This window comes from Pelophylax lessonae (genome assembly GCF_965119305.1).
Source record: "Pelophylax lessonae genome assembly, chromosome: 11".
Taxonomy (NCBI): Eukaryota; Metazoa; Chordata; class Amphibia; order Anura; family Ranidae; genus Pelophylax; species Pelophylax lessonae.
Genome location: NC_138778.1, coordinates 39,725,209 through 39,743,893, shown reverse-complemented (window position 1 = coordinate 39,743,893; position 18,685 = coordinate 39,725,209). Strand labels below are relative to the sequence as shown.

The 18,685-nt window shown below is 42.7% G+C and overlaps 1 protein-coding gene across 9 annotated transcripts in view; it reads left to right on the top strand.

The window, feature by feature from the left end:
• The window catches only part of PTPRT (protein tyrosine phosphatase receptor type T), a 677,999-nt gene that overhangs the window by 474,518 nt on the left and 184,796 nt on the right, over positions 1-18,685 (top strand). For 7 of the 9 annotated variants that reach the window (XM_082271827.1, XM_082271826.1, XM_082271832.1 and 4 more), the window contains 2 exons: positions 1,163-1,219; positions 1,427-1,562. In XM_082271827.1, the coding sequence (XP_082127953.1) occupies positions 1,163-1,219; positions 1,427-1,562 (193 nt within the window). The remainder of the gene's footprint in view (positions 1-1,162; positions 1,220-1,426; positions 1,563-18,685) is intronic. The other 2 variants (XM_082271830.1, XM_082271831.1) reach the window with 1 other exon arrangement.

The window sequence follows — 18,685 nt, the reverse complement described above, 5'->3', positions numbered from 1 at the left end:
ATTTTGGTGTAAATAGGAGGAAATATATAGGGGGCTTTGAAGTGTGCTAGGGATTCTGGATGAAACAAAGGGCTGGAAGGCTCTGGATGGGGCTGTGTGTCTCTGTAGGAGGATGGGGGTGCTAGAGGTTGTTAGGGGACCCTGCAGCAGACTTGGTGGCCTTGTGAAGGATGAGTGTTCTGGAGAGGGGGTAACTGTGCAGGGCAGGGTCTCTGAAGGGGGCTGAGAACTTTGCAGAAGCACTGTTTGATGCTGGAGGGCACTTTGGGGGATAAGGACAATGTGTGAAACTGTGGGGGGATGGAGGTTCTGCAGCAGGCTGGGGGTGCTGTTAGAGGCTGAATGGCACTGGGGTTTAAAGGGACTGTGGAGGCACTCAGGGGGCCTGAGGGCATTGTGAGGGATTTGAGAGGCACTACTCGCTTCTGTGGGATATTCTAGGGCATTTTGGGATGTTGGTGGGCACTGTGACAGTTAGGGAGCACTGTGGGAGATTAGGGGGGTCTGCAGCTGGCTTAAGGCTCTCAGGGGGCTGGGAGGCACTTGATGCTACTCTGCATCAAGTGAAACATTGATATTCAATGCCTCCTCATACTGCCTTATGGAACAGTACCTGGTGCTGAAACAATCAGCTTTGTAGAACAGGGTTCCACTGCCACTCTGTGGCCCTGGCAACACGGAGGGGACACTGTAACTGTTCTTCTTGTCTGGAAGAGGGGAGTTCGCAGCCAGGCAGCAGGCCATGGCCCAGTGTTTTAAGAACCAATGATCTGCCCTGTTAAAAAGTAGTTATACATATAATTGAACCCATTCTGCATTAGATTTACTGAAAAAATGGGGCAAGCAGCAGAGCTATTACTCAGGTGGCAGTAGGACATCATGGTGTCTAATTAGTTCTGAGACTGAAACGAACAGGGGTTCTGTTTTTATTGAATGAGCAGCAGCTTTCCCATTGTGGGGTATACTTTTAAGTATTTGAGGAATGCCTTAACCTTTTTTTGAATGCCCATATTATTAGCCCCCGCCCTTCCTAAAAGTATCATCCAACTATGAGGGATTCTATTAAATGTCCATCAATAGGTCATTGTTTGCCCCATCAATTCTTACTATGTTTTCCTCTCCTGCATGCCTGCCAATGGGATCATTCCCTTTTGCTTCTTAGCGGTTACCACCGACTATCTTCCCATCACCCGCAACCCCCCAAGCCAGCTATTCACAGGTGACTATGCGTCCTTCTGTGACGACTATTACTCTTCCTAATTGGCCCACATGGACCATGCAACCATTTGGTATTCCCATTTGTATTTGCGGATTAAATACTTTAACCTCTTCGCTGCCAGAGAAGGTTTTTTATACCTACAAGGACATTTAAGGCCTTTTTTGAAAAGTAAACTAAGGCATGACCTCCCCTTTCTTTCTCTTAAAGGGGCCTCCACACAGAATACCAACACGGTGGAGCCGGAGAAGCCAGCTGACAGTACGGTGCAGACTGCCGGGGTGATTGCAGGGATGCTGATGTTCATAATTATACTGCTTGGAGCCATGATGACCATCAAAAGAAGGTTAGCATGCAATTCATAGGTGGACTTTAATTTAGATTGTGTTAAATCTCTGGCAGAGAAGAGGTTACAACTCATTTACTGGGTGGTCAAAAAGTTCATAGAGTGACATAGAAGCAATGAATAAAAACAAATTGAGCCTATTTTTTTTCACCATGGTCTCCTTGGACTTGATTGCATTTGTCACAGATGCCACCGAGGCTCCAAGGTACAGGTTCCATTTGTAAAGAAATGTTCCTCTCAGTTCTCGAAATATGTAACGACAGAAAAAAAAAATCACTTCATTGTCAACAGAAAATTTATTTTTCACAAATTATCTGTCGGATGTTTCAGCAAAGTCGTATCTGCTGCATTGGCCCACGTTTGGTGGAAAGGTTCAATCAAATTTTCTTATATTGCATCATTGATACTGTATACTGGGTACCTATCACACCCATCATAAAATTAATTCTCACAGAAGCCTATGACCTAAACACTGTCCATTAGCCATGACATTTGGAGACAACTTGATGATAAATGTGGACCCATAAAATATGAGGCAAAGGTCACAAGTTGCTACAAATGATTCTATGAACTTAATGATCACTCTTCATCATTCAGTCGAGTTCTCTAAAATCCAACTCCCCTTTCTGATATATTTGACATTCAAACCTTTAAGAGAAACTTAATGAGCTTTGTAAAGTAGAACTACAGCCAAAAGTTTTTTTTTTTTTAGTTTTGGGTAGAGTGGTGAAGGGTTTGATCCTGTCATAGGTCCTGGGTCCCTGCTTGTGTTTTCCTTTCAATTTTTCACCAGTGACACCTGGAGCATTGTTCAAGTCCAATAAGAGTTCGGAACAAAAGGTCACACAATCCAAACTCTTTTATTATTAGTAGTAGCTCACGATAATACAAAACAGCCATTGTGTTTTGGGGCCAAAAACATCTTCTGCTGTATTAGCATTTTGCTTATTCCTGGCATCTTGTACCTTCTTCAGTGGTCCTCAACCCTGGCCTACAGGGCCCACTTACAGGCCAGGTTTGCAAGATAACTGAAATACATCCCAGGCGATATAATTTGCTGCTCAGTGATTACAGTACTCTAGTCTGCATCTCCCCAAGGTAATACTTAAAATCTGGCCTGTTAGTGGGCCCTGAGGACCGGAGTTGAGGACCACTGTTCTATATAACTGAGATTTAGTTCTAGTGATTAAGCAACCTCTAAGTTCTACCACTTACAACACCTGAGCCATGAATATGAGGAGATTATTGAAGCCTCCAAAATGTTTTGTATTATCCTGTTGTGAACTAATACTAACCCCTTCCCACCCAGCCCCAAGGCTCTTTCATAGGGTCTGTACACCTGGGGGTAGTAATCTGCAATCATGTGACAATTGTGATTGACTTTCACAGTGGGCGCATGATTGGGAGCCAGTGCCCCCAGCTACCAAACATTAGAGGGAATCTTTTCGGCAGCTTGGGCTCTGTGCTGGGGGCCATTTGCAGATGCACATACTGTATGTGTTACGTGGGTGGCAACTGGATTACAAAAATCTGGACTCTTGGACCTTTTGTTTGGCACTTTCCTTAGACTTTGTACATGTGGATCCTCAACTCTGGGTTTCCTTTTTAAGGGGTGTCCCATTGTTTGGAGAGCAGGCTCACCAGAATCACTGTGCCCTGGTATGATCTGATTTCTTAAAAATTCAAATCCAGCACCTTGTTTTCACTTGTTTGAGACCCAGGGTGGTTGTTAGCTGAGTTTCATCTTTCCCTTCTCTGGGGTCCATTTTTCTTTATACTGTTATGATAATGATTCCTGTGATTTTCCATAAGAATGTGAAAGATGCAGTCCTGAACGAGGACACAGAAATTTCACAACAATGCGCTTGTTAGAGTGGAAAAATCGTAATTAAACTTCTTAATATTCTCTATTCTATCCAAAACTAAAACAAGGCAGATTTCTCTTTATAGTATATATTACAAATATTAGCCTATATATTGCACTCTTTTGCTTCATAGGCTCGAAAATGTATCAATTTATTTTTTGCCGGAAGTGTTCTTGCTTGTTGCTTGAGTCTATAGAATGTTGGTGTTATTACAGAATTGCTCGGAGCTTCTATAAACATTCTATAGACACAGCTGCCTCTATATCTTTTGTAACAATCAAATGTAAGCAACTCCTGTTGTTGAATATGGTGGATACTTTAAAGTAACACCCGCCATGAGAAAAATATGGAGGCTGACCTCTATCGGAAAATACAAGTTGACTAGCTTTTGCACCAGTTCTATTACTTTCTGAATCACTAACTTAAACCAGATGAGGATAGTCCAACAAAAGTCAGAAGTCTTTATCTGCAGCTGTTCCAGCTTGGTGACTCGAAGCAGAAGGGTCATCATGACAGCCAGGCTAATAGCACTTTCATAAGGAGAGGCCAGGTTCTCTGTTTTTCATGACAGGTTTCCTTTGGGTTTGTATACACTGCAGTCCCAGCGTTCAGGGTGCATGCTCATTTACATGTGTTCTTAATGTGTTTGTAGTGCATGTTGGCCATTTTGAATTGCAATAACATGCATTTGTGATGCATTCATGTGCGCAAAAAAACCAGCGCGCTTTACTTTTTTTAAAACCATGTGAAAGCGCCACAGTGGTGTAAACTAAACTCATTAAAATACATTAATTTTTTTGCATTTGTACTGCGCTTAAAAATGAGCTTGGCTGCATATGGTATAAACGAGCCCTTAAGCCTGTACACACAGGGAGACAGATAAAAAGCTGATTTTGCTTCCAGGCCTTAAAATGTCATATATATCAGAAACGTGGAGTAATGCTTTAAAGGATCAATAAACCTAAAAACAAATTAGAGTTAAAACAGAAGTAATAACTGCAGAAATATATGTAAAAGATTTCATAGCTTACCAGAACATGTCGTATTTAATAAAATTGATACATGCAAGGGTTGTATTTCCCAATAAATGACACTTCAGAGGCATTTCACAAGTTCTGTTAAGTTATAAAGATGTATGCAATTCTTTTGTTCAACCTGTTTTGCTTCTAGCACTTAAATATGGTGTTTTCAGAGGCCTCATTTACATAAGGCCTGTAGATGGTGAATGGGTCATGTGTTTAGGTGGTCTGAGTCACCGTTGCCGTGTGCAGGCAGCCTGTGTAAGTGTATGGAGCCACATTGGCTATATAAACATGGCCGCACATCCTAAAAGCATAAGTTTCCATTCGGGGGCCACTCACTCGGACCCCCACACCTGTCACATCGGAAAGAGTGATTGTGTCTGTGTTGCCACTGTGTCTCTATACACTTGGGCTGCCTGCATCAAGCCACATAAACACCCATTCACTGTTTATGGGCCTCAGCCATGTGATTGAGGCCTAAATATTAGCAGTTTTCTCAACTGTCTTTGATCCATTTTATCATTTTCTGTATCCACTTTGTTTGTGTTATTTTTACTGTTTATGTTGTAAGGTGTACCTCCTGTCTTCTCACTTTATGTGAATTCGTCCCCACCTTGTCTTCCCTCAGGGAGCGATGTGATAACGGTTGTATGTTCATGTTGGTATGAAAACACGAGCCGCACAAGTAAAACATCTGCTATGTTTGTGTGTAATCTATATGCAGAGTATCACCTAAAGCGTAAGAGTTCCCGTCTCCCTACATTGCAATAGAAAAACCACAAGAAGATTTTGTAGATCTCGCAATAGAAAAGCCAAGGGAATATAAACATATTTGAGATATTTTACTGGGAGACATGCTGCATGCCAACATTTTACACAGGACACACATGTTTACATCAGCCTTGTAGTTTGAGGGCCTATCAAAATCTATTTAAAGCAACACTAAACTCTGGTTTTAAAAATAATTATATTCAAGTATGTGTTTGTAACTTCAAAAAGTATTTTCCATTGCTCTCTGCCCCCTCCAAATTCCTTCCTTTTTTTTTACTGCTGTGATCCGACTTCCTGTTAGAAGGTGGCTATGTCCATTCTCAATAGTCCCACTGTATGTATGGAACGTAGACACCCTCTACACTTTGTAGTGTGTTTAGACAGCTCAAAAGATATCCAAACCCAAAAACCAAAGTTTGCTTGTACCTGATTGAAGTGATTATACCTTAACCATATTCACCTTATTTATATAAAAAAAGGTGCATATAAATATGCACAAGCGGCGATAGTACTCAAACTGTCAAAGATCGAGTGATATAAACCTATTTGGCATAGGTACAATAATCAAATGAATGACCAATATAGTATATGAATGCATAAAACATCACTAAAAGCATAATTAAAAAAACAGAGTCCGTGCAATAGAAAGTCCATCACCAGCAGTATTCCATGTGGGTATGTAAATACAATATTCCACGTATAGCGCTGCCCGGTGTATACCTCCACCTCACCACTCGTGGGACACCTGAGTGAATACGCTTACCAGATGGCTTATAGATTAAAGCCCGTAGAAATAATCTGGCCTGGACTCTCACACCAATCCGATCTCTGAAGGAGCCGATCGTGACTAAGATAATCTCCACAACGATGTGGTGCATAAGGAGGGAGCAAAGACACACATAGGGCAATACTGTTTGGAAACAAGTATGTACCTTTATTAAACACTCCCCCCTCACCCATTACACTCACATCAAGTCAGATAAGAAACAGCATGTATAAATCAATATGGCATTACAGTCTCTGCCGACCGCCTACCGGACTCCCGCTTGCTTGTCAGCGTCCCGGAAGCTCCGGACCTCGAGGTCCAACAGGACGCTGCGGACATATGGAGCGGCCGTGTGAAAGGTCCCTAAGTGTAGCTGTAAAGTGAAAAAGTGCATATAATTCGTATATATCGGTATCACAATAAAATTAATAAATAACAATGTGCAAACCACTGCTTAAGAGCATAAATACATAAATATAAATAAATTGCTTAAGAGCATAAATACATAAATATAGTGGATAAAAAGGTATAACATTTCTACGGTTCCTCATTCAAATGTTAGAATGAATGAATATAATCCATGAATTAAAGATATAAAGATGAGTGGTAAGCCCAACACCGGCACAGGTAAGAACAGCCAAGTATTAAACGGTGTTACACAATCATTTGTAAGCCTAATTATTATTTTTTAAGGTTATCCCCAAAGATTTGAAATCCAGTGCTCTGGAAAGGCGATATAGGTCCCAGTGGGCTGGGACCATCTGGTGAGCATTTAAAGGTGGATTGCCCCACAAGGTGGAGAAAAGCTTACTATCTTCAGTCACGATGTTGGGCTTACCACTCATCTTTATATCTATAATTCATGGACTATATTCATTTAATCTAACATTTGTATGAGGAACCGTAGAAATGTTATACGTTTTTATCCACTATATTTATGTATTTATGCACTTAAGCACTTTTTTTTTTTGCACAGCGGTTATTTATTAATTTTATTGTGATACCGATATATATTATTATTATTATTATTATTATTATACAGGATTTATATAGCGCCAACAGTTTGCGCAGCGCTTTACAATGTGAAGGAAGACAATACAGTTACAATACAGTTCAAAACAGGAGGAACTAGAGGGCCCTGCTCGTTAGAGCTTACAATCTAGAAGAAGATATATATGAATTATATGCACTTTTTTACTTTACAGCTACACTTATAGTGTTGCAGATCCCCTTCTATGGAGAGGTAGTCCATAGGAGATTGTTACATACTATCACCTTTATGTTAGAATTTTACGGTTAAACAAACAGCGTCACACTTTATATAATTTTTTTTTCAGTTTGAATCTCAAATTCCCCCCTGTGCAACAGATACTTCACACCAAATTTGATTTGTGTGTGTTATGCTTTTTGTGAATCGACTCTACCAATCCACCACGTGAGAAAATCACTCTCCAGGTTAAGTTGCCTCTCATATTTAAATGATAGGCAAATATAGCTCACAAGATGTCACCTCCATTCAGTAATAGGCTCTCCAAGGTCTTGTCCTATTTAAGGAGTCCCCAAGCAGACCGCATCTAAAGAAAGAAGACTCTGATGGTTTAATACCATCACTCAATCACATTTAATAAACCCAGTAAACACATACTCACAAAACAATATAAAATGTATTGCCCATCAATCATCCACAATGTACCGTCTAACTCCATTATGTCAAACTCTCATCCTCACCACAGTGCCAAACAGTTGGATTTTTTTTAACCCAGCTGTCCAACTCCAAGAGCTCAGGCATGTCACTTGCGGAATGGGGACTAACATCACTTCTGGTTACCATGCAGTCCGACCCTAACGTTTTGTCCTTACGACTTTTTTTAAAGGGCTTTTGGAAAGTGAGTGATAGTAACTAAGATGAACCTGTGTTACCTAAAGTGGTATTAAACCCAAAAGTGGACATTTATTATAAGACAGCTTACCAATTCTTAGATGTGATGCCTGCATTTTTTTTTTTTTTTTGGCTTTCTTTCTTCTGTTTTCATCTGGTGATGCAGCCAATAAGGCTGGGTTCACATATATGCAAATTGGATGCAGGTTTCCCCGTATACAATTCACATGACAAGCGAGTGTGACCGGCTCTCAATGAAGCCGATTCGCACACGTCCGGGATGGCCCCGGTCCGGATTGCAGAAGGGTCCTGTGTGTCTTTGGGTCCGGTTCAGGTGCAAATTGAGGGAAAAAGTTGGACCTGAATTACACCTGAACTGGTGAAGAGACGCACACCAAGCCCCAGGCACGAACTTGTGGTAGTACATATGTGAACCCGGCCTAAAGGCCCGTACACACGTGCAGATTGTCGGCCGAAAAGATTCGGCCGACGACCGATCGGCCGATTTTCGGCTTGTTAGTATGATGCTTCCGACAGCCGACAGCGCACTTTCGGCCGAACAGAATCTGTCGTGCAAGCATTAAAATTTTTGTATGCCGACACCAGAACGGCCGATTGTTCGCAGTCAGTACAGAATTCGGCCGACAGACAACAGATTTGCAAGACTGGGCATGCTCAGAGAAGAAAAAAGACAAGGAAAGTTAACCATCACATGACATCACTTCTGCAGTCGGCTGTTGTTGGCCGACAAAATTCGTGTGCAGTCTTTTGCAGTTTTCAACAGACACGACAGCCCTGGACAAAAGACGGCCGATCATTCGGCCGACAATCGGTACGTGTGTACGGGGCTTAAGTCTGTTGTCTGTTGTCTTTCAAAAGAATAGGCTCCCTTCAGGATGTATAAATTTACGGGGAAGAGACAAACTATTTAACACTGGCAGGGTTGCTTACAATGATCCACATTTATGCATGTAAAACCTTTATCCCAAATGGAAAAAACTGCTGATTATAAAGTGTGGTCTGAAGTTTGCCTTCAATTTGTTAGTGTATTTAAATCTACTAGTACATCTAATGCTCCCCTCCACCCAGACTGGCAATGCTGCTGTCCAAATGTGCCCCCTTTGCTCCTTCATTCAGAATGGAGGCACTCTAATACAGTGTGTGTTATGGCTAGATCACCAGGTGAAAACGGACGAAAAAAGCCTAAAGATTAAAACGAATACAGCCATCACATCTAATGATTGGAAAGCTGCAATGTTACAGTTTTGGTTTTGGGTTTAACATTGCTTTAATCAGGTGCAAGAGAAATTTAAAAAAAGGCTTTTGGCTAGTAACAACCAACAAAAATTCATCTTTTCTACTAAACTCAGTGCAAATTCTCTTTGATAAATGAATAGACTGTAATCCTTTAGTAAATCAACCCTATTGCATTCACGTTTTCCTTCAAGTAGAATTGAAGACAATATCTTTTTTTTAAATTTTGGATAGAGTAAGAAAGCATTTTATCCTGCGTATACTTGCGTAAAGCCGTGCACAGGCGGGCAACCCTGAACTCCCTGGTTCAGGGTTGCAATTTGTAGCAGTTCTGTAATTTTTTATCACTACTTTAGTAAGTAAAAATGCACAATTCCCTATAAAAACTTAAAAGTCTTAATTGCACATAGGCTATAAAAATGTACTGAAAATACTGTAAATATGTCGTTTATACTGCCTCCATGATCTCACTGTGTTTTCATCATGTTACCTGTGCATTGGCCATCTATTCATCAGATTCAGCTAGAAGAATTTCCACACTGTTTATTGGGCCTCATTATTAGCATATATATCTGTGATTGTCAGCATTTCTGTATGAAGAGGATAGTGGATGTCGTGTATCTCTGTCACTTTATGTTATGGGAATTATAATGAATTTATAGGATCCAGGGAGGAGCAGAGCAGAAGCCAGCAGTTATATGATAATGTGTGGTAGAAAGAGAAGTATACAATATATTATACAGCATTAGGAGAAGATAGAAAGGCAGAGCTAGATATCTCCTGGGCCTACAGCAAACACGGGAAATTGTAGTAAAAAATGACATCCTAATTCCGAAACCTGTATTGGGTGTACATTGAAGGAGTGAAATGTTGCATAGCCTCTTAAAAAAAAGTGGACCTATCAGTAACTTTATAAGGCTGCGCGAATACATTTTTGACACATTACAATATACAGCAAATGTATTATGAACACAGTTGCTTTTATGACAACAGCGAGCAACAGGTCAATGCTAAACCCGGCCCCTGCAGCATTTTATACTTACCGCTCCTTCACTCCCCCACAGCTTTTTATTACTGCTGAGCGTGAGGAGAGGAACACGTGTAAATTAAACCCAGTTAGAGGTTACATACCAGCCAAGGCTGAGACTGGAATTAAGTTGAGTGCCTGGGACTAGAGTTGACTTGGAAATTTACACTGAGCTGAAACTAGGATTGACATGGAGACTGAAATTGATTCGGACTCTACACAGGGCTGAGACTGGAACTGACTCGGACTTTACACAGGGCTGAGACTGGAACTGACTCGGACTTTACACAGGGCTGAGACTGAGATTGACTCGCACTTTAGACAGGGCTGAGACTGAGATTGACTCGCACTTTAGACAGGACTGAGACTGAGATTGACTCGGACTTTACACAGGGCTGAGACTGAGTTTGACTCGGACTTTACACAGGGCTGAGACTGAGATTGACTCGCACTTTAGACAGGGCTGAGACTGAGATTGACTTGGACTTTACACAGGGCTGAGACTGAGTTTGACTCGGACTTTACACAGGGCTGAGACTGAGATTGACTCGGACTTTACACAGGGCTGAGACTGAGATTGACTCGCACTTTAGACAGGGCTGAGACTGAGATTGACTCGGTTCTTACACAGGGCTGAAACTGGATTTGACTTGGAGTTTTACACAAGGCTGAGACTAGGGTTAACTTGGAGACTAAGATCGATTCTACTTAGAGTTGACTTGGATTTTAGAGAGGTCTGAGACTGGCTGGGAGTTTTACACTGATCTGAGACTAGGATTGACGTGGAACATGAGACTGATTCAGACTCTGCACATGGCTGAGACTGGGGTTGAGTCCTTGTACAGGGCTGACACTGAGATTGACTCTGTCCTTACACAGGGCTGGGACTGAGATTGACTCTGTCCTTACACAGAGCTGGGACTGAGATTAACTCTGTCCTTTCACAGGGCTGAGATTGGGATTGAATCAAATTTTACACAGGGCTGAGACAGGTATTGACTTGGAGTTTTACACAAGGCTGAGACCTTATACAAGGCTGAGACTGGGATTACCTTGCAGACTGAGATCGATTCGGACTCTATACAGGGCTGAGACTGGGATTGACTGGGTCCTTGCACAGGGCTGAGACTGGGACTGACTTAGACTTTACACAAGACTAAGACTGGATTGACTCGGACCTTACACATGGCAGAGACTGGGATTGACTCGGACTTTACACAGAGCTGAGACTGAGATTGACTCGCTCCCTACACAGGGCACAGACAGGTATTTTCTTGGAGTTTTACACAAGGTTGAGACTGAGATTGACTCTGACTTTACACTAGGCTGAGACTGAGGTTGACTCGCTTCTTACACAGGGCGCAGACAGGGATTTACTTGGAGTTTTACACAAGGTTGAGACTGAGATTGACTCTGACTTTATGCTAGGCTGAGACTGGGATTGACTCGGACTTTAGATAGGACCGAGACAGGGATTAGTTTGGAGTTTACACAAGGATGGGATTGACTCTGATCTTACACAGGGCGAGAATAAAATTGTCCCAGACCCTACACAGGGCTAAGACTGTGATCGTTCTGAAGTTTACTTAGGGATAAGACTGGAAGTGTCTAAAAGAACACTCAGGTCTGAGACTGGGAGTGATTCAGAGATTACACATGGCCGAGACTGGGGTTTTGTAGGAGTTTGCACAGGGCTGAGACTGGAATTTTCTCAGCGCTTACACAAGGCGGAAACTAGGAGTGTTAAAGCTTACACATGGCTGATGTCTTCCAACCTACTCTCATGTATTGGCACTAATACCTAAACTGCCAATTTTCAAGTACCAGTATTGTTATGTAGGAGGAAGGGAGTGAGTCACATGATCTAATATACCCAGAAGTACTTGTATTTCCTTTCAGCTGCCTGTGGGGGAATGGAGGGATGTTAATGCAAGGAAGACGGTTGCTGGGCATTAACCTCCCTGGCGGTAATCCAGAGTGAGGCTAGGGGTTCATTTTCAGTACCAAAAGCAGTAACCGCGAGCCACACTCAGGGATACCCTGCAGGGAAACTTACCTTGTCCCTACGATCCCCTGATTTTCTTCGGCCGATGCCGGAAGTTCCCTTCCTGGCGAGGGGGGGGCGAAACCAGGCAGGAAAATTCAAAAAAATAAACAAAACATCACATAAAAGATTGTAATCTGTTAGGATTACATTATTGCATCAAACCATTTCACCTCCGTTTTATCCCTAGTGTTTGTCCAGTGCCCTGCCTGCACTTTTAGGCCCCTTTCACACTGTGGAGTCCGTCGGCGGACTCCGTTTTTCTCAGCGGGGGATCGATCCGCCGATCCCCCTCTGAGCAGGCATATGGCAGCTGTGTCTCCGCGCTGTGTGGAGGCACAGCTGTCAGGTCCCGCTGTTCTCTATGGGGGAATCGGATGGGAACGGACCGTCTGTCCGTTCTCGTCCGATCCCATCTGATCCGCTGGATGGATGGAAAATAGGGTTTCCATCCATCCAGATTTGACGTATCGGATCGGATGTCAGCGGACATGTCTCCACTGACATCCAATGCCCCATAGAGATACATGGGGCGTCCGTTCAGATCCGCAAAAAAAACTAACAGGCGGATCTGAACGGTCCGCCTGTGTGAAAGGGGCCTTATTGTTTTATTCCTTTTATTTTAATAATAATTTTTATTAATAATGTATTACTTTATGAATTTATTAATTTATTTATTTATGAATTTATGAATAATTTATCAATCATTTTTAATCACTTTTACGGTTTTATTCCTAAGAATTACAGGCCCACAATATAAAACAACAGATTTCCATGCAAAACAATGTACTGCTTTGACATTCAAAAATACTGACATAATCTGACTGCCAGGGAGGTTAAAGAGAACCTGTTGCTTTGCCCTGCTTTGGCAAATCACAAATTTACTTAAAAAAGAAAAAACAATCCTTGAGATTGTGTCAAATGACTTTGCCAAGGCATGAGAGAAGCACTTTTGGATAATCATGTCATCAGTCTTCTGTAGACAGTAAGTGCCGGTTCACATTTCTGCGATGCGGGAAGGCTGCGAATATACAGCGTGTTCCCGCATCGCATACGCACCCCTGGCAGTTCACACTGCGATATGCGATACACTGGGGGTGTCAATTAAAAGTTAACGACACCCCCAGATCAGATCGCATATCGCAGTGCGATCTGAAAGTTCGCACAGAATCGGATCGCACTAGTGTGAACCACCATGCGATCCGATTCTGCTGCGGACCAAAAAAAGGGTCCTGTGCGAGTTAGGTGCGATTGCGGTGCAAATTCAGCCATGCAAACTGTATGGCTGAATTTGCACCGCACAGAGATCGCATGTGATATTACACGTGTATTACATGCGATCTCTGTGATCGCACAAATGTGAACCGGTGTAAATTTAAAAAACCCTACCCCCTGAAAATTCTCTACCCTCGTCACTTCCTGTGCACATACATCATTGAACAGCTGAGCAGCTTCCCACTGCGCATGCTCACAGCTGCGGAGGGTAGGGAATTTTCATGGGGTATTGTTTTTTAACGTTACACCGCATCAGCTGTTGCCGCACATACATCAAATCATCTCTGCTCCAACATAAAGTCATCTCCGCTCCAACCCCTCAGACTTCCCTGCGGGCGCGCGTCATTTATCAGCAGGTGCGGCGTCCCACATGATCTCGGCTCCGTGATTTATATTTTTATAGACCCGCCGCCGCTTTTACATTTTGGAGCCGAGATCAGGGAAGTCTGAGGGGTTGGAGCGGAGATGACTTAATGTTGGAGCGGAGATGATTTGATGTATGCGCAGCAACAGCTGATGAGGTGTAACGTTAAAAAACACTACCCCGTGAAAATCCCCTACCCTCCGCAGCTGTGAGCATGCGCAGTGGGAAGCGGCTCAGCTGTTGAATGACGTATGTGCACAGGAAGTGACGAGGGTAGGGAATTTTCACGGAACACCGGCACTAAGGCTTCATTCACATGTCAGCGTATCGATCGCAGGCAGAATCACCGCAATCCGGAAATCATTGCAAATCGCGGGACGCCTGTGCGTTGCCCGTGATTTGCAATAGCACCCCAAACGCTATGCGATGTTGCCGCGATTTGCGCCGGCCTAATCTCAGTAACATCGCGCAAAAAAAATCGTGGGACGCATGACGCCCCAAAGAAGCTCTTGTACCTTTTTTGGGCATCATGCCTCCCGCGATTTTGTTTGCGCAATGTTACCGCGATTCGGCAGGCGCAAATCGCGGCAACATCGCACAGCGTTTGGGGTGCTATTGCAAATCACGGGCAACGCACAGGCGTCCCGCGATTTGCAATGATTTCCGGATCGCGGTGATTCTGCCCGCGATCGATATGCTGACACGTGAACGTAGCCTAAGAAAGCATTTCTTCACTTTTCCTCCCCTAACGATTACTAGGATTGTTATAACAATTCAACTTTCTACCAACTTAAGATCTAAGATACTGAAAGATAAGATACAGCTGCATCAGCGGTTATCTGTGTTACACAATATGTATATATACAGCCCAGAATATAAAGACGATTGCACAAGCACCAAATCAGCATGCATGCACTTAACGTAAAACACTGCACGTGATATAAAGTCCACTTCATGCTCTATTGATGACACTGATGTGCCATGTATGAGCTGTGACATCTCTCCGATCATGTCTCTCTGCTACATCAGATGAATTTCATATGAGGAGCTGTTAAGAAGTTATCAATCAGATAGTTGCAGTCCATGCTGGCAGAGCCCCCATTCCTACCTACATCCATACTTGTGTCATACTCTGTTTGAAGTAAACAAGATAGAACTCTCTGAAGCCGTCTCAAAGATTCTTTGAACATCATTGACAGGGATCCTGCTGTGTACAGATGCCATGATGAATGGAGATAGATGCATATAGGACAGACTTAAAATATCAATTAATAATCAGTTAAAAGCTCCATTGGTATACTTAATTATATAGGCACTATCCAGATGGGACTGAACAGAGTTGGTTTGTGAAGGTATAGAAGTGGGGTCCCTATGGGTAATCTACACTGATCAGCCATAACTTTATGACAGCCCATCATAACCCATGGAAGAATGGACTCTACTGGACCTCTGAAGGTATGCTGTGGTATCTGGCACCAAGCCGATCTTTAAAGTCCTGTAAGCTGCGAGGTGGGGCTTTCATGAAGGGCCGCTGCTAAGGCAGTACAGGCAGCCCCCCTGTACTGGGCCCAGACCTTGTCAGTTCAAAAGGGGGGCTCGGGCACCTGTCAAACGGGAGGGCCAGCAGTACTGATACATTGCTGATATGTGTGACTATTGCGCAGTGCTTCTACTTCTTTTCTTCCTCCGGCTGCATTGCATTGTTCTAGTATGTATGCCCCCTTGCCCTTGCTGTCTGGGACCCCAGTATGCCCTTTTCCCCTGCAGTTCCGCCATTTTCCCTCCTCTCCTCTCCTGCCAGCAGTGGTTGGGCACACAGGTGGGTTATTTCAGCATAGCAAGCAGGGGGTACCAATTGCTCACTGTGGGGTGCAGCTATTGCCTTCTAGCCGCTGTTCACTTGAATGAGTCTTGTTCAATGGGGGTTGAATGTTGGTAAAAATATAAAAATTTGATATTTTCGTAGGAGGGGGGCCCTGTCAGTTTGGCTGTACGGGGCCCTGTGATTTCTATCAGCAGCCCTGCTTTCATGGATCAGACTTGGTCTTCCATTACATCCAACAAATGTTCAAATAGATTGAGATCTGGAGAATGTGGAAGCCAAGTCAACAACTTGAATTCGATATTGCTCAAACCATAATTAAATTCATCAGACCAGGCCACCTTCTTCCATTGCTCCATGGTACAGTTCTGATGCTAACATGTCCATTGTAGGCAATTTTAGCTGTGGACAACATGGTCTCCGTGACCTTTCTGAAGGGTCAACATGGGCACCCTGACCGGTCTGCGGCTGCGCAGTCCCATGTGCAACAAACTGGGATCCACTATGTGTTCTGACACCTTTCTATCGGAACCAGCATGAACTTTTTCAGCAATTTTAGCTACAGTAGCTCGTCTATTGGATTAGACTGCAGCCAGCCATAATTCCCCATGTGCTTAAGTGATTCCTGGCCACCAATGACCATGCCGTCCATTCACCAGTTTACCTTCATTGGACCACTTTTAGTAGGTCTTGATCACTCCGACAGAAACATCCCACAAGAGCTTCATTTTTGGAGATGCTCCCACCCAGTTGCCTAGCCATTACAATTTAGCCTTTGTCAAAATAACTGAAATCCTTATGCTTGCCCATTTTTTCTTCTTTCAACACATCAACCTCAGGGACAACATGTTCACTCCCCCCCCCCCCCCCCCCCAGTTTCAGATGCCATTGTAACAAGATAATCAATATCATTCACTTTACCTGTCAGTAGTCATAATGTTATGGCTGATTGGTGTATTTTACCCACAGGTGATTATATTATTTCTTCTGAAAATAGGTGCTGAATATATTGTTTGAGATCTATAGCATACCGTAGCTACTGGGGATATAAGTTTATTCAAAGCTCCTCACCCTTGAATTATCTTAAAGGAAAGATGCCATGGGGAAACTATGGAGGCTTTTGTTGATATCCCCTTCTGAAAATACTAGTTGTCTGGCTGTCATCCTAACCCCGTTGCTTCAATTATTGAGTAACTGACCCAAATAAGTATATTAAGGACTTCATTCTTTTCTACAATTGACTTGATCGGCATGATTGTTTCAGGTCAGGGATGCAGCGAGGGTCAAAGTCAAAGGGCCAAGATAACAGCTAGGCAATTGGCATTTTCAAACATAATTCAGCTGATATGTTCATTTCATAACAGGTTTCCTTTAACTACTTTCAAAGACCAGGCCCTATTTTGCGATTCGGCACTGCTTGACTTTAACGGACAATTGCGCGGTCCTGCAACGCTGTACCTAAACGAAATTGACATACTTTTTTCCCACAAATAGAGCTTTTTTTTGGTGGTATTTGATCACCTGTGCGATTTTTATTTTTTGCGCTATAAACAAAAAAAGAGCAACAATTCTGAAAAAATAACAATATTTTTAAAATTTTTTATATGAAATTCTCAAAAAAAATGTAAAAATCTAAATTTTTTAACATTTTAGGCCAATTTGTTTTCTGCTACATATTTTCGGTAAAAAAAATAGCAATAAGAGTATTTTAATTGGTTTGCGCAAAAGTTATTGCGTTTACTAACTACGGGAAAGATTTATGTCATTTTTATTGTTTTTTTTTTTACTAGCAATGGCGGCAGTCTGCGATTTTTTTTTTTGCGGGACTGTGACATTGGGGTGGACAGATGAGACCCCTAACTAACGTTTTTGACACTTTTGGGGGTACCAGTGACATTACTACAGTAATCAGTGCTAAAAATATGCACTGTTAATGTACAAATGACAATGGCAGGGAAGGGGTTAACTGGACTGGTGATCAAGGGGTTAAATGTGTCCCTAGGGGCGTGATTCTAACTGTCAGGGGGGGTGGCTTGTGAAGTAATCACAGAGACATGTGATCCTATATAGCAGGATCACATAGCCTCTGTGATCACTTCAGGGAGAATGACAGACGGCTGTTTTTACATCAGCCGTCTGTCTTTCTCCCTCAGCTGTGGGAGATCGCGAGTGGCCGGTCACACGCGCTGGCTCCCTGGCTGAGGAGCGGGGGCGGGAGCGCTCGTCCCCTAGAGTCTCCTGAGCGAGCGACGTAGTACTACGTCGCTTTGCCCAGGAGCGGCTGCCTGCCGCAGTAAAACGGTGGTCGTTAAGTGGTTAAAGACAATGCAGCTTTAAAGATCTGTCCCAATCGGCAACCATAGCATTACACCATAAAAGCTATTTTTAAAGCAGAACTGTACTGATAAGGGCCCCCAGTGTACTTGCTATATTAGCAAACTTGCCTGGTTCATACCAGATGCAGTCCAGTTTGCATTTTTATTCTGCATGAAAAACGCATGTACAGTGTATAACATGGCCTTAGTTCACACCAGTGCAATGCGTTCCAGTGCAGTCAACAAAAATAGAACATGTTGCATATTTTCTGTATGGAATTTTTCTGGAATGCAGCAAAATACATAAAAAACGCACCAGAATGCACATGTCCTTAGCTGTCCTCAACTGAGATGAGGAAAAAAGAGGGTAAAAAACGCACTGTAACTCATAAAAAAAAAACATGAAAAATGCATTGGAATGCATCAAAAACGTGCATGCATAAAAATATCCGGAACACAAAAAATGGTGGTGTTAACTAGTGCTGCCGTCTTTTTTAGTTCTTCTTATGGGTCCATAGTCTTCAGTCTTTAGTCACTGGAATGTGTGTCAGTCATTGTACAATTAGAAAAAAGAAATAATAGCAGGAAGAAAAAGAGATTTTATGGCAGGAGAGACATGAAGGGTCTTTTCTGCCTCTACCTGAAAGAATTTTGAAAAGAAAAGTTTATCTCTGCTTTAACAAAGTAAATCATGTGCATAAACTACGTGACTGCCCTGA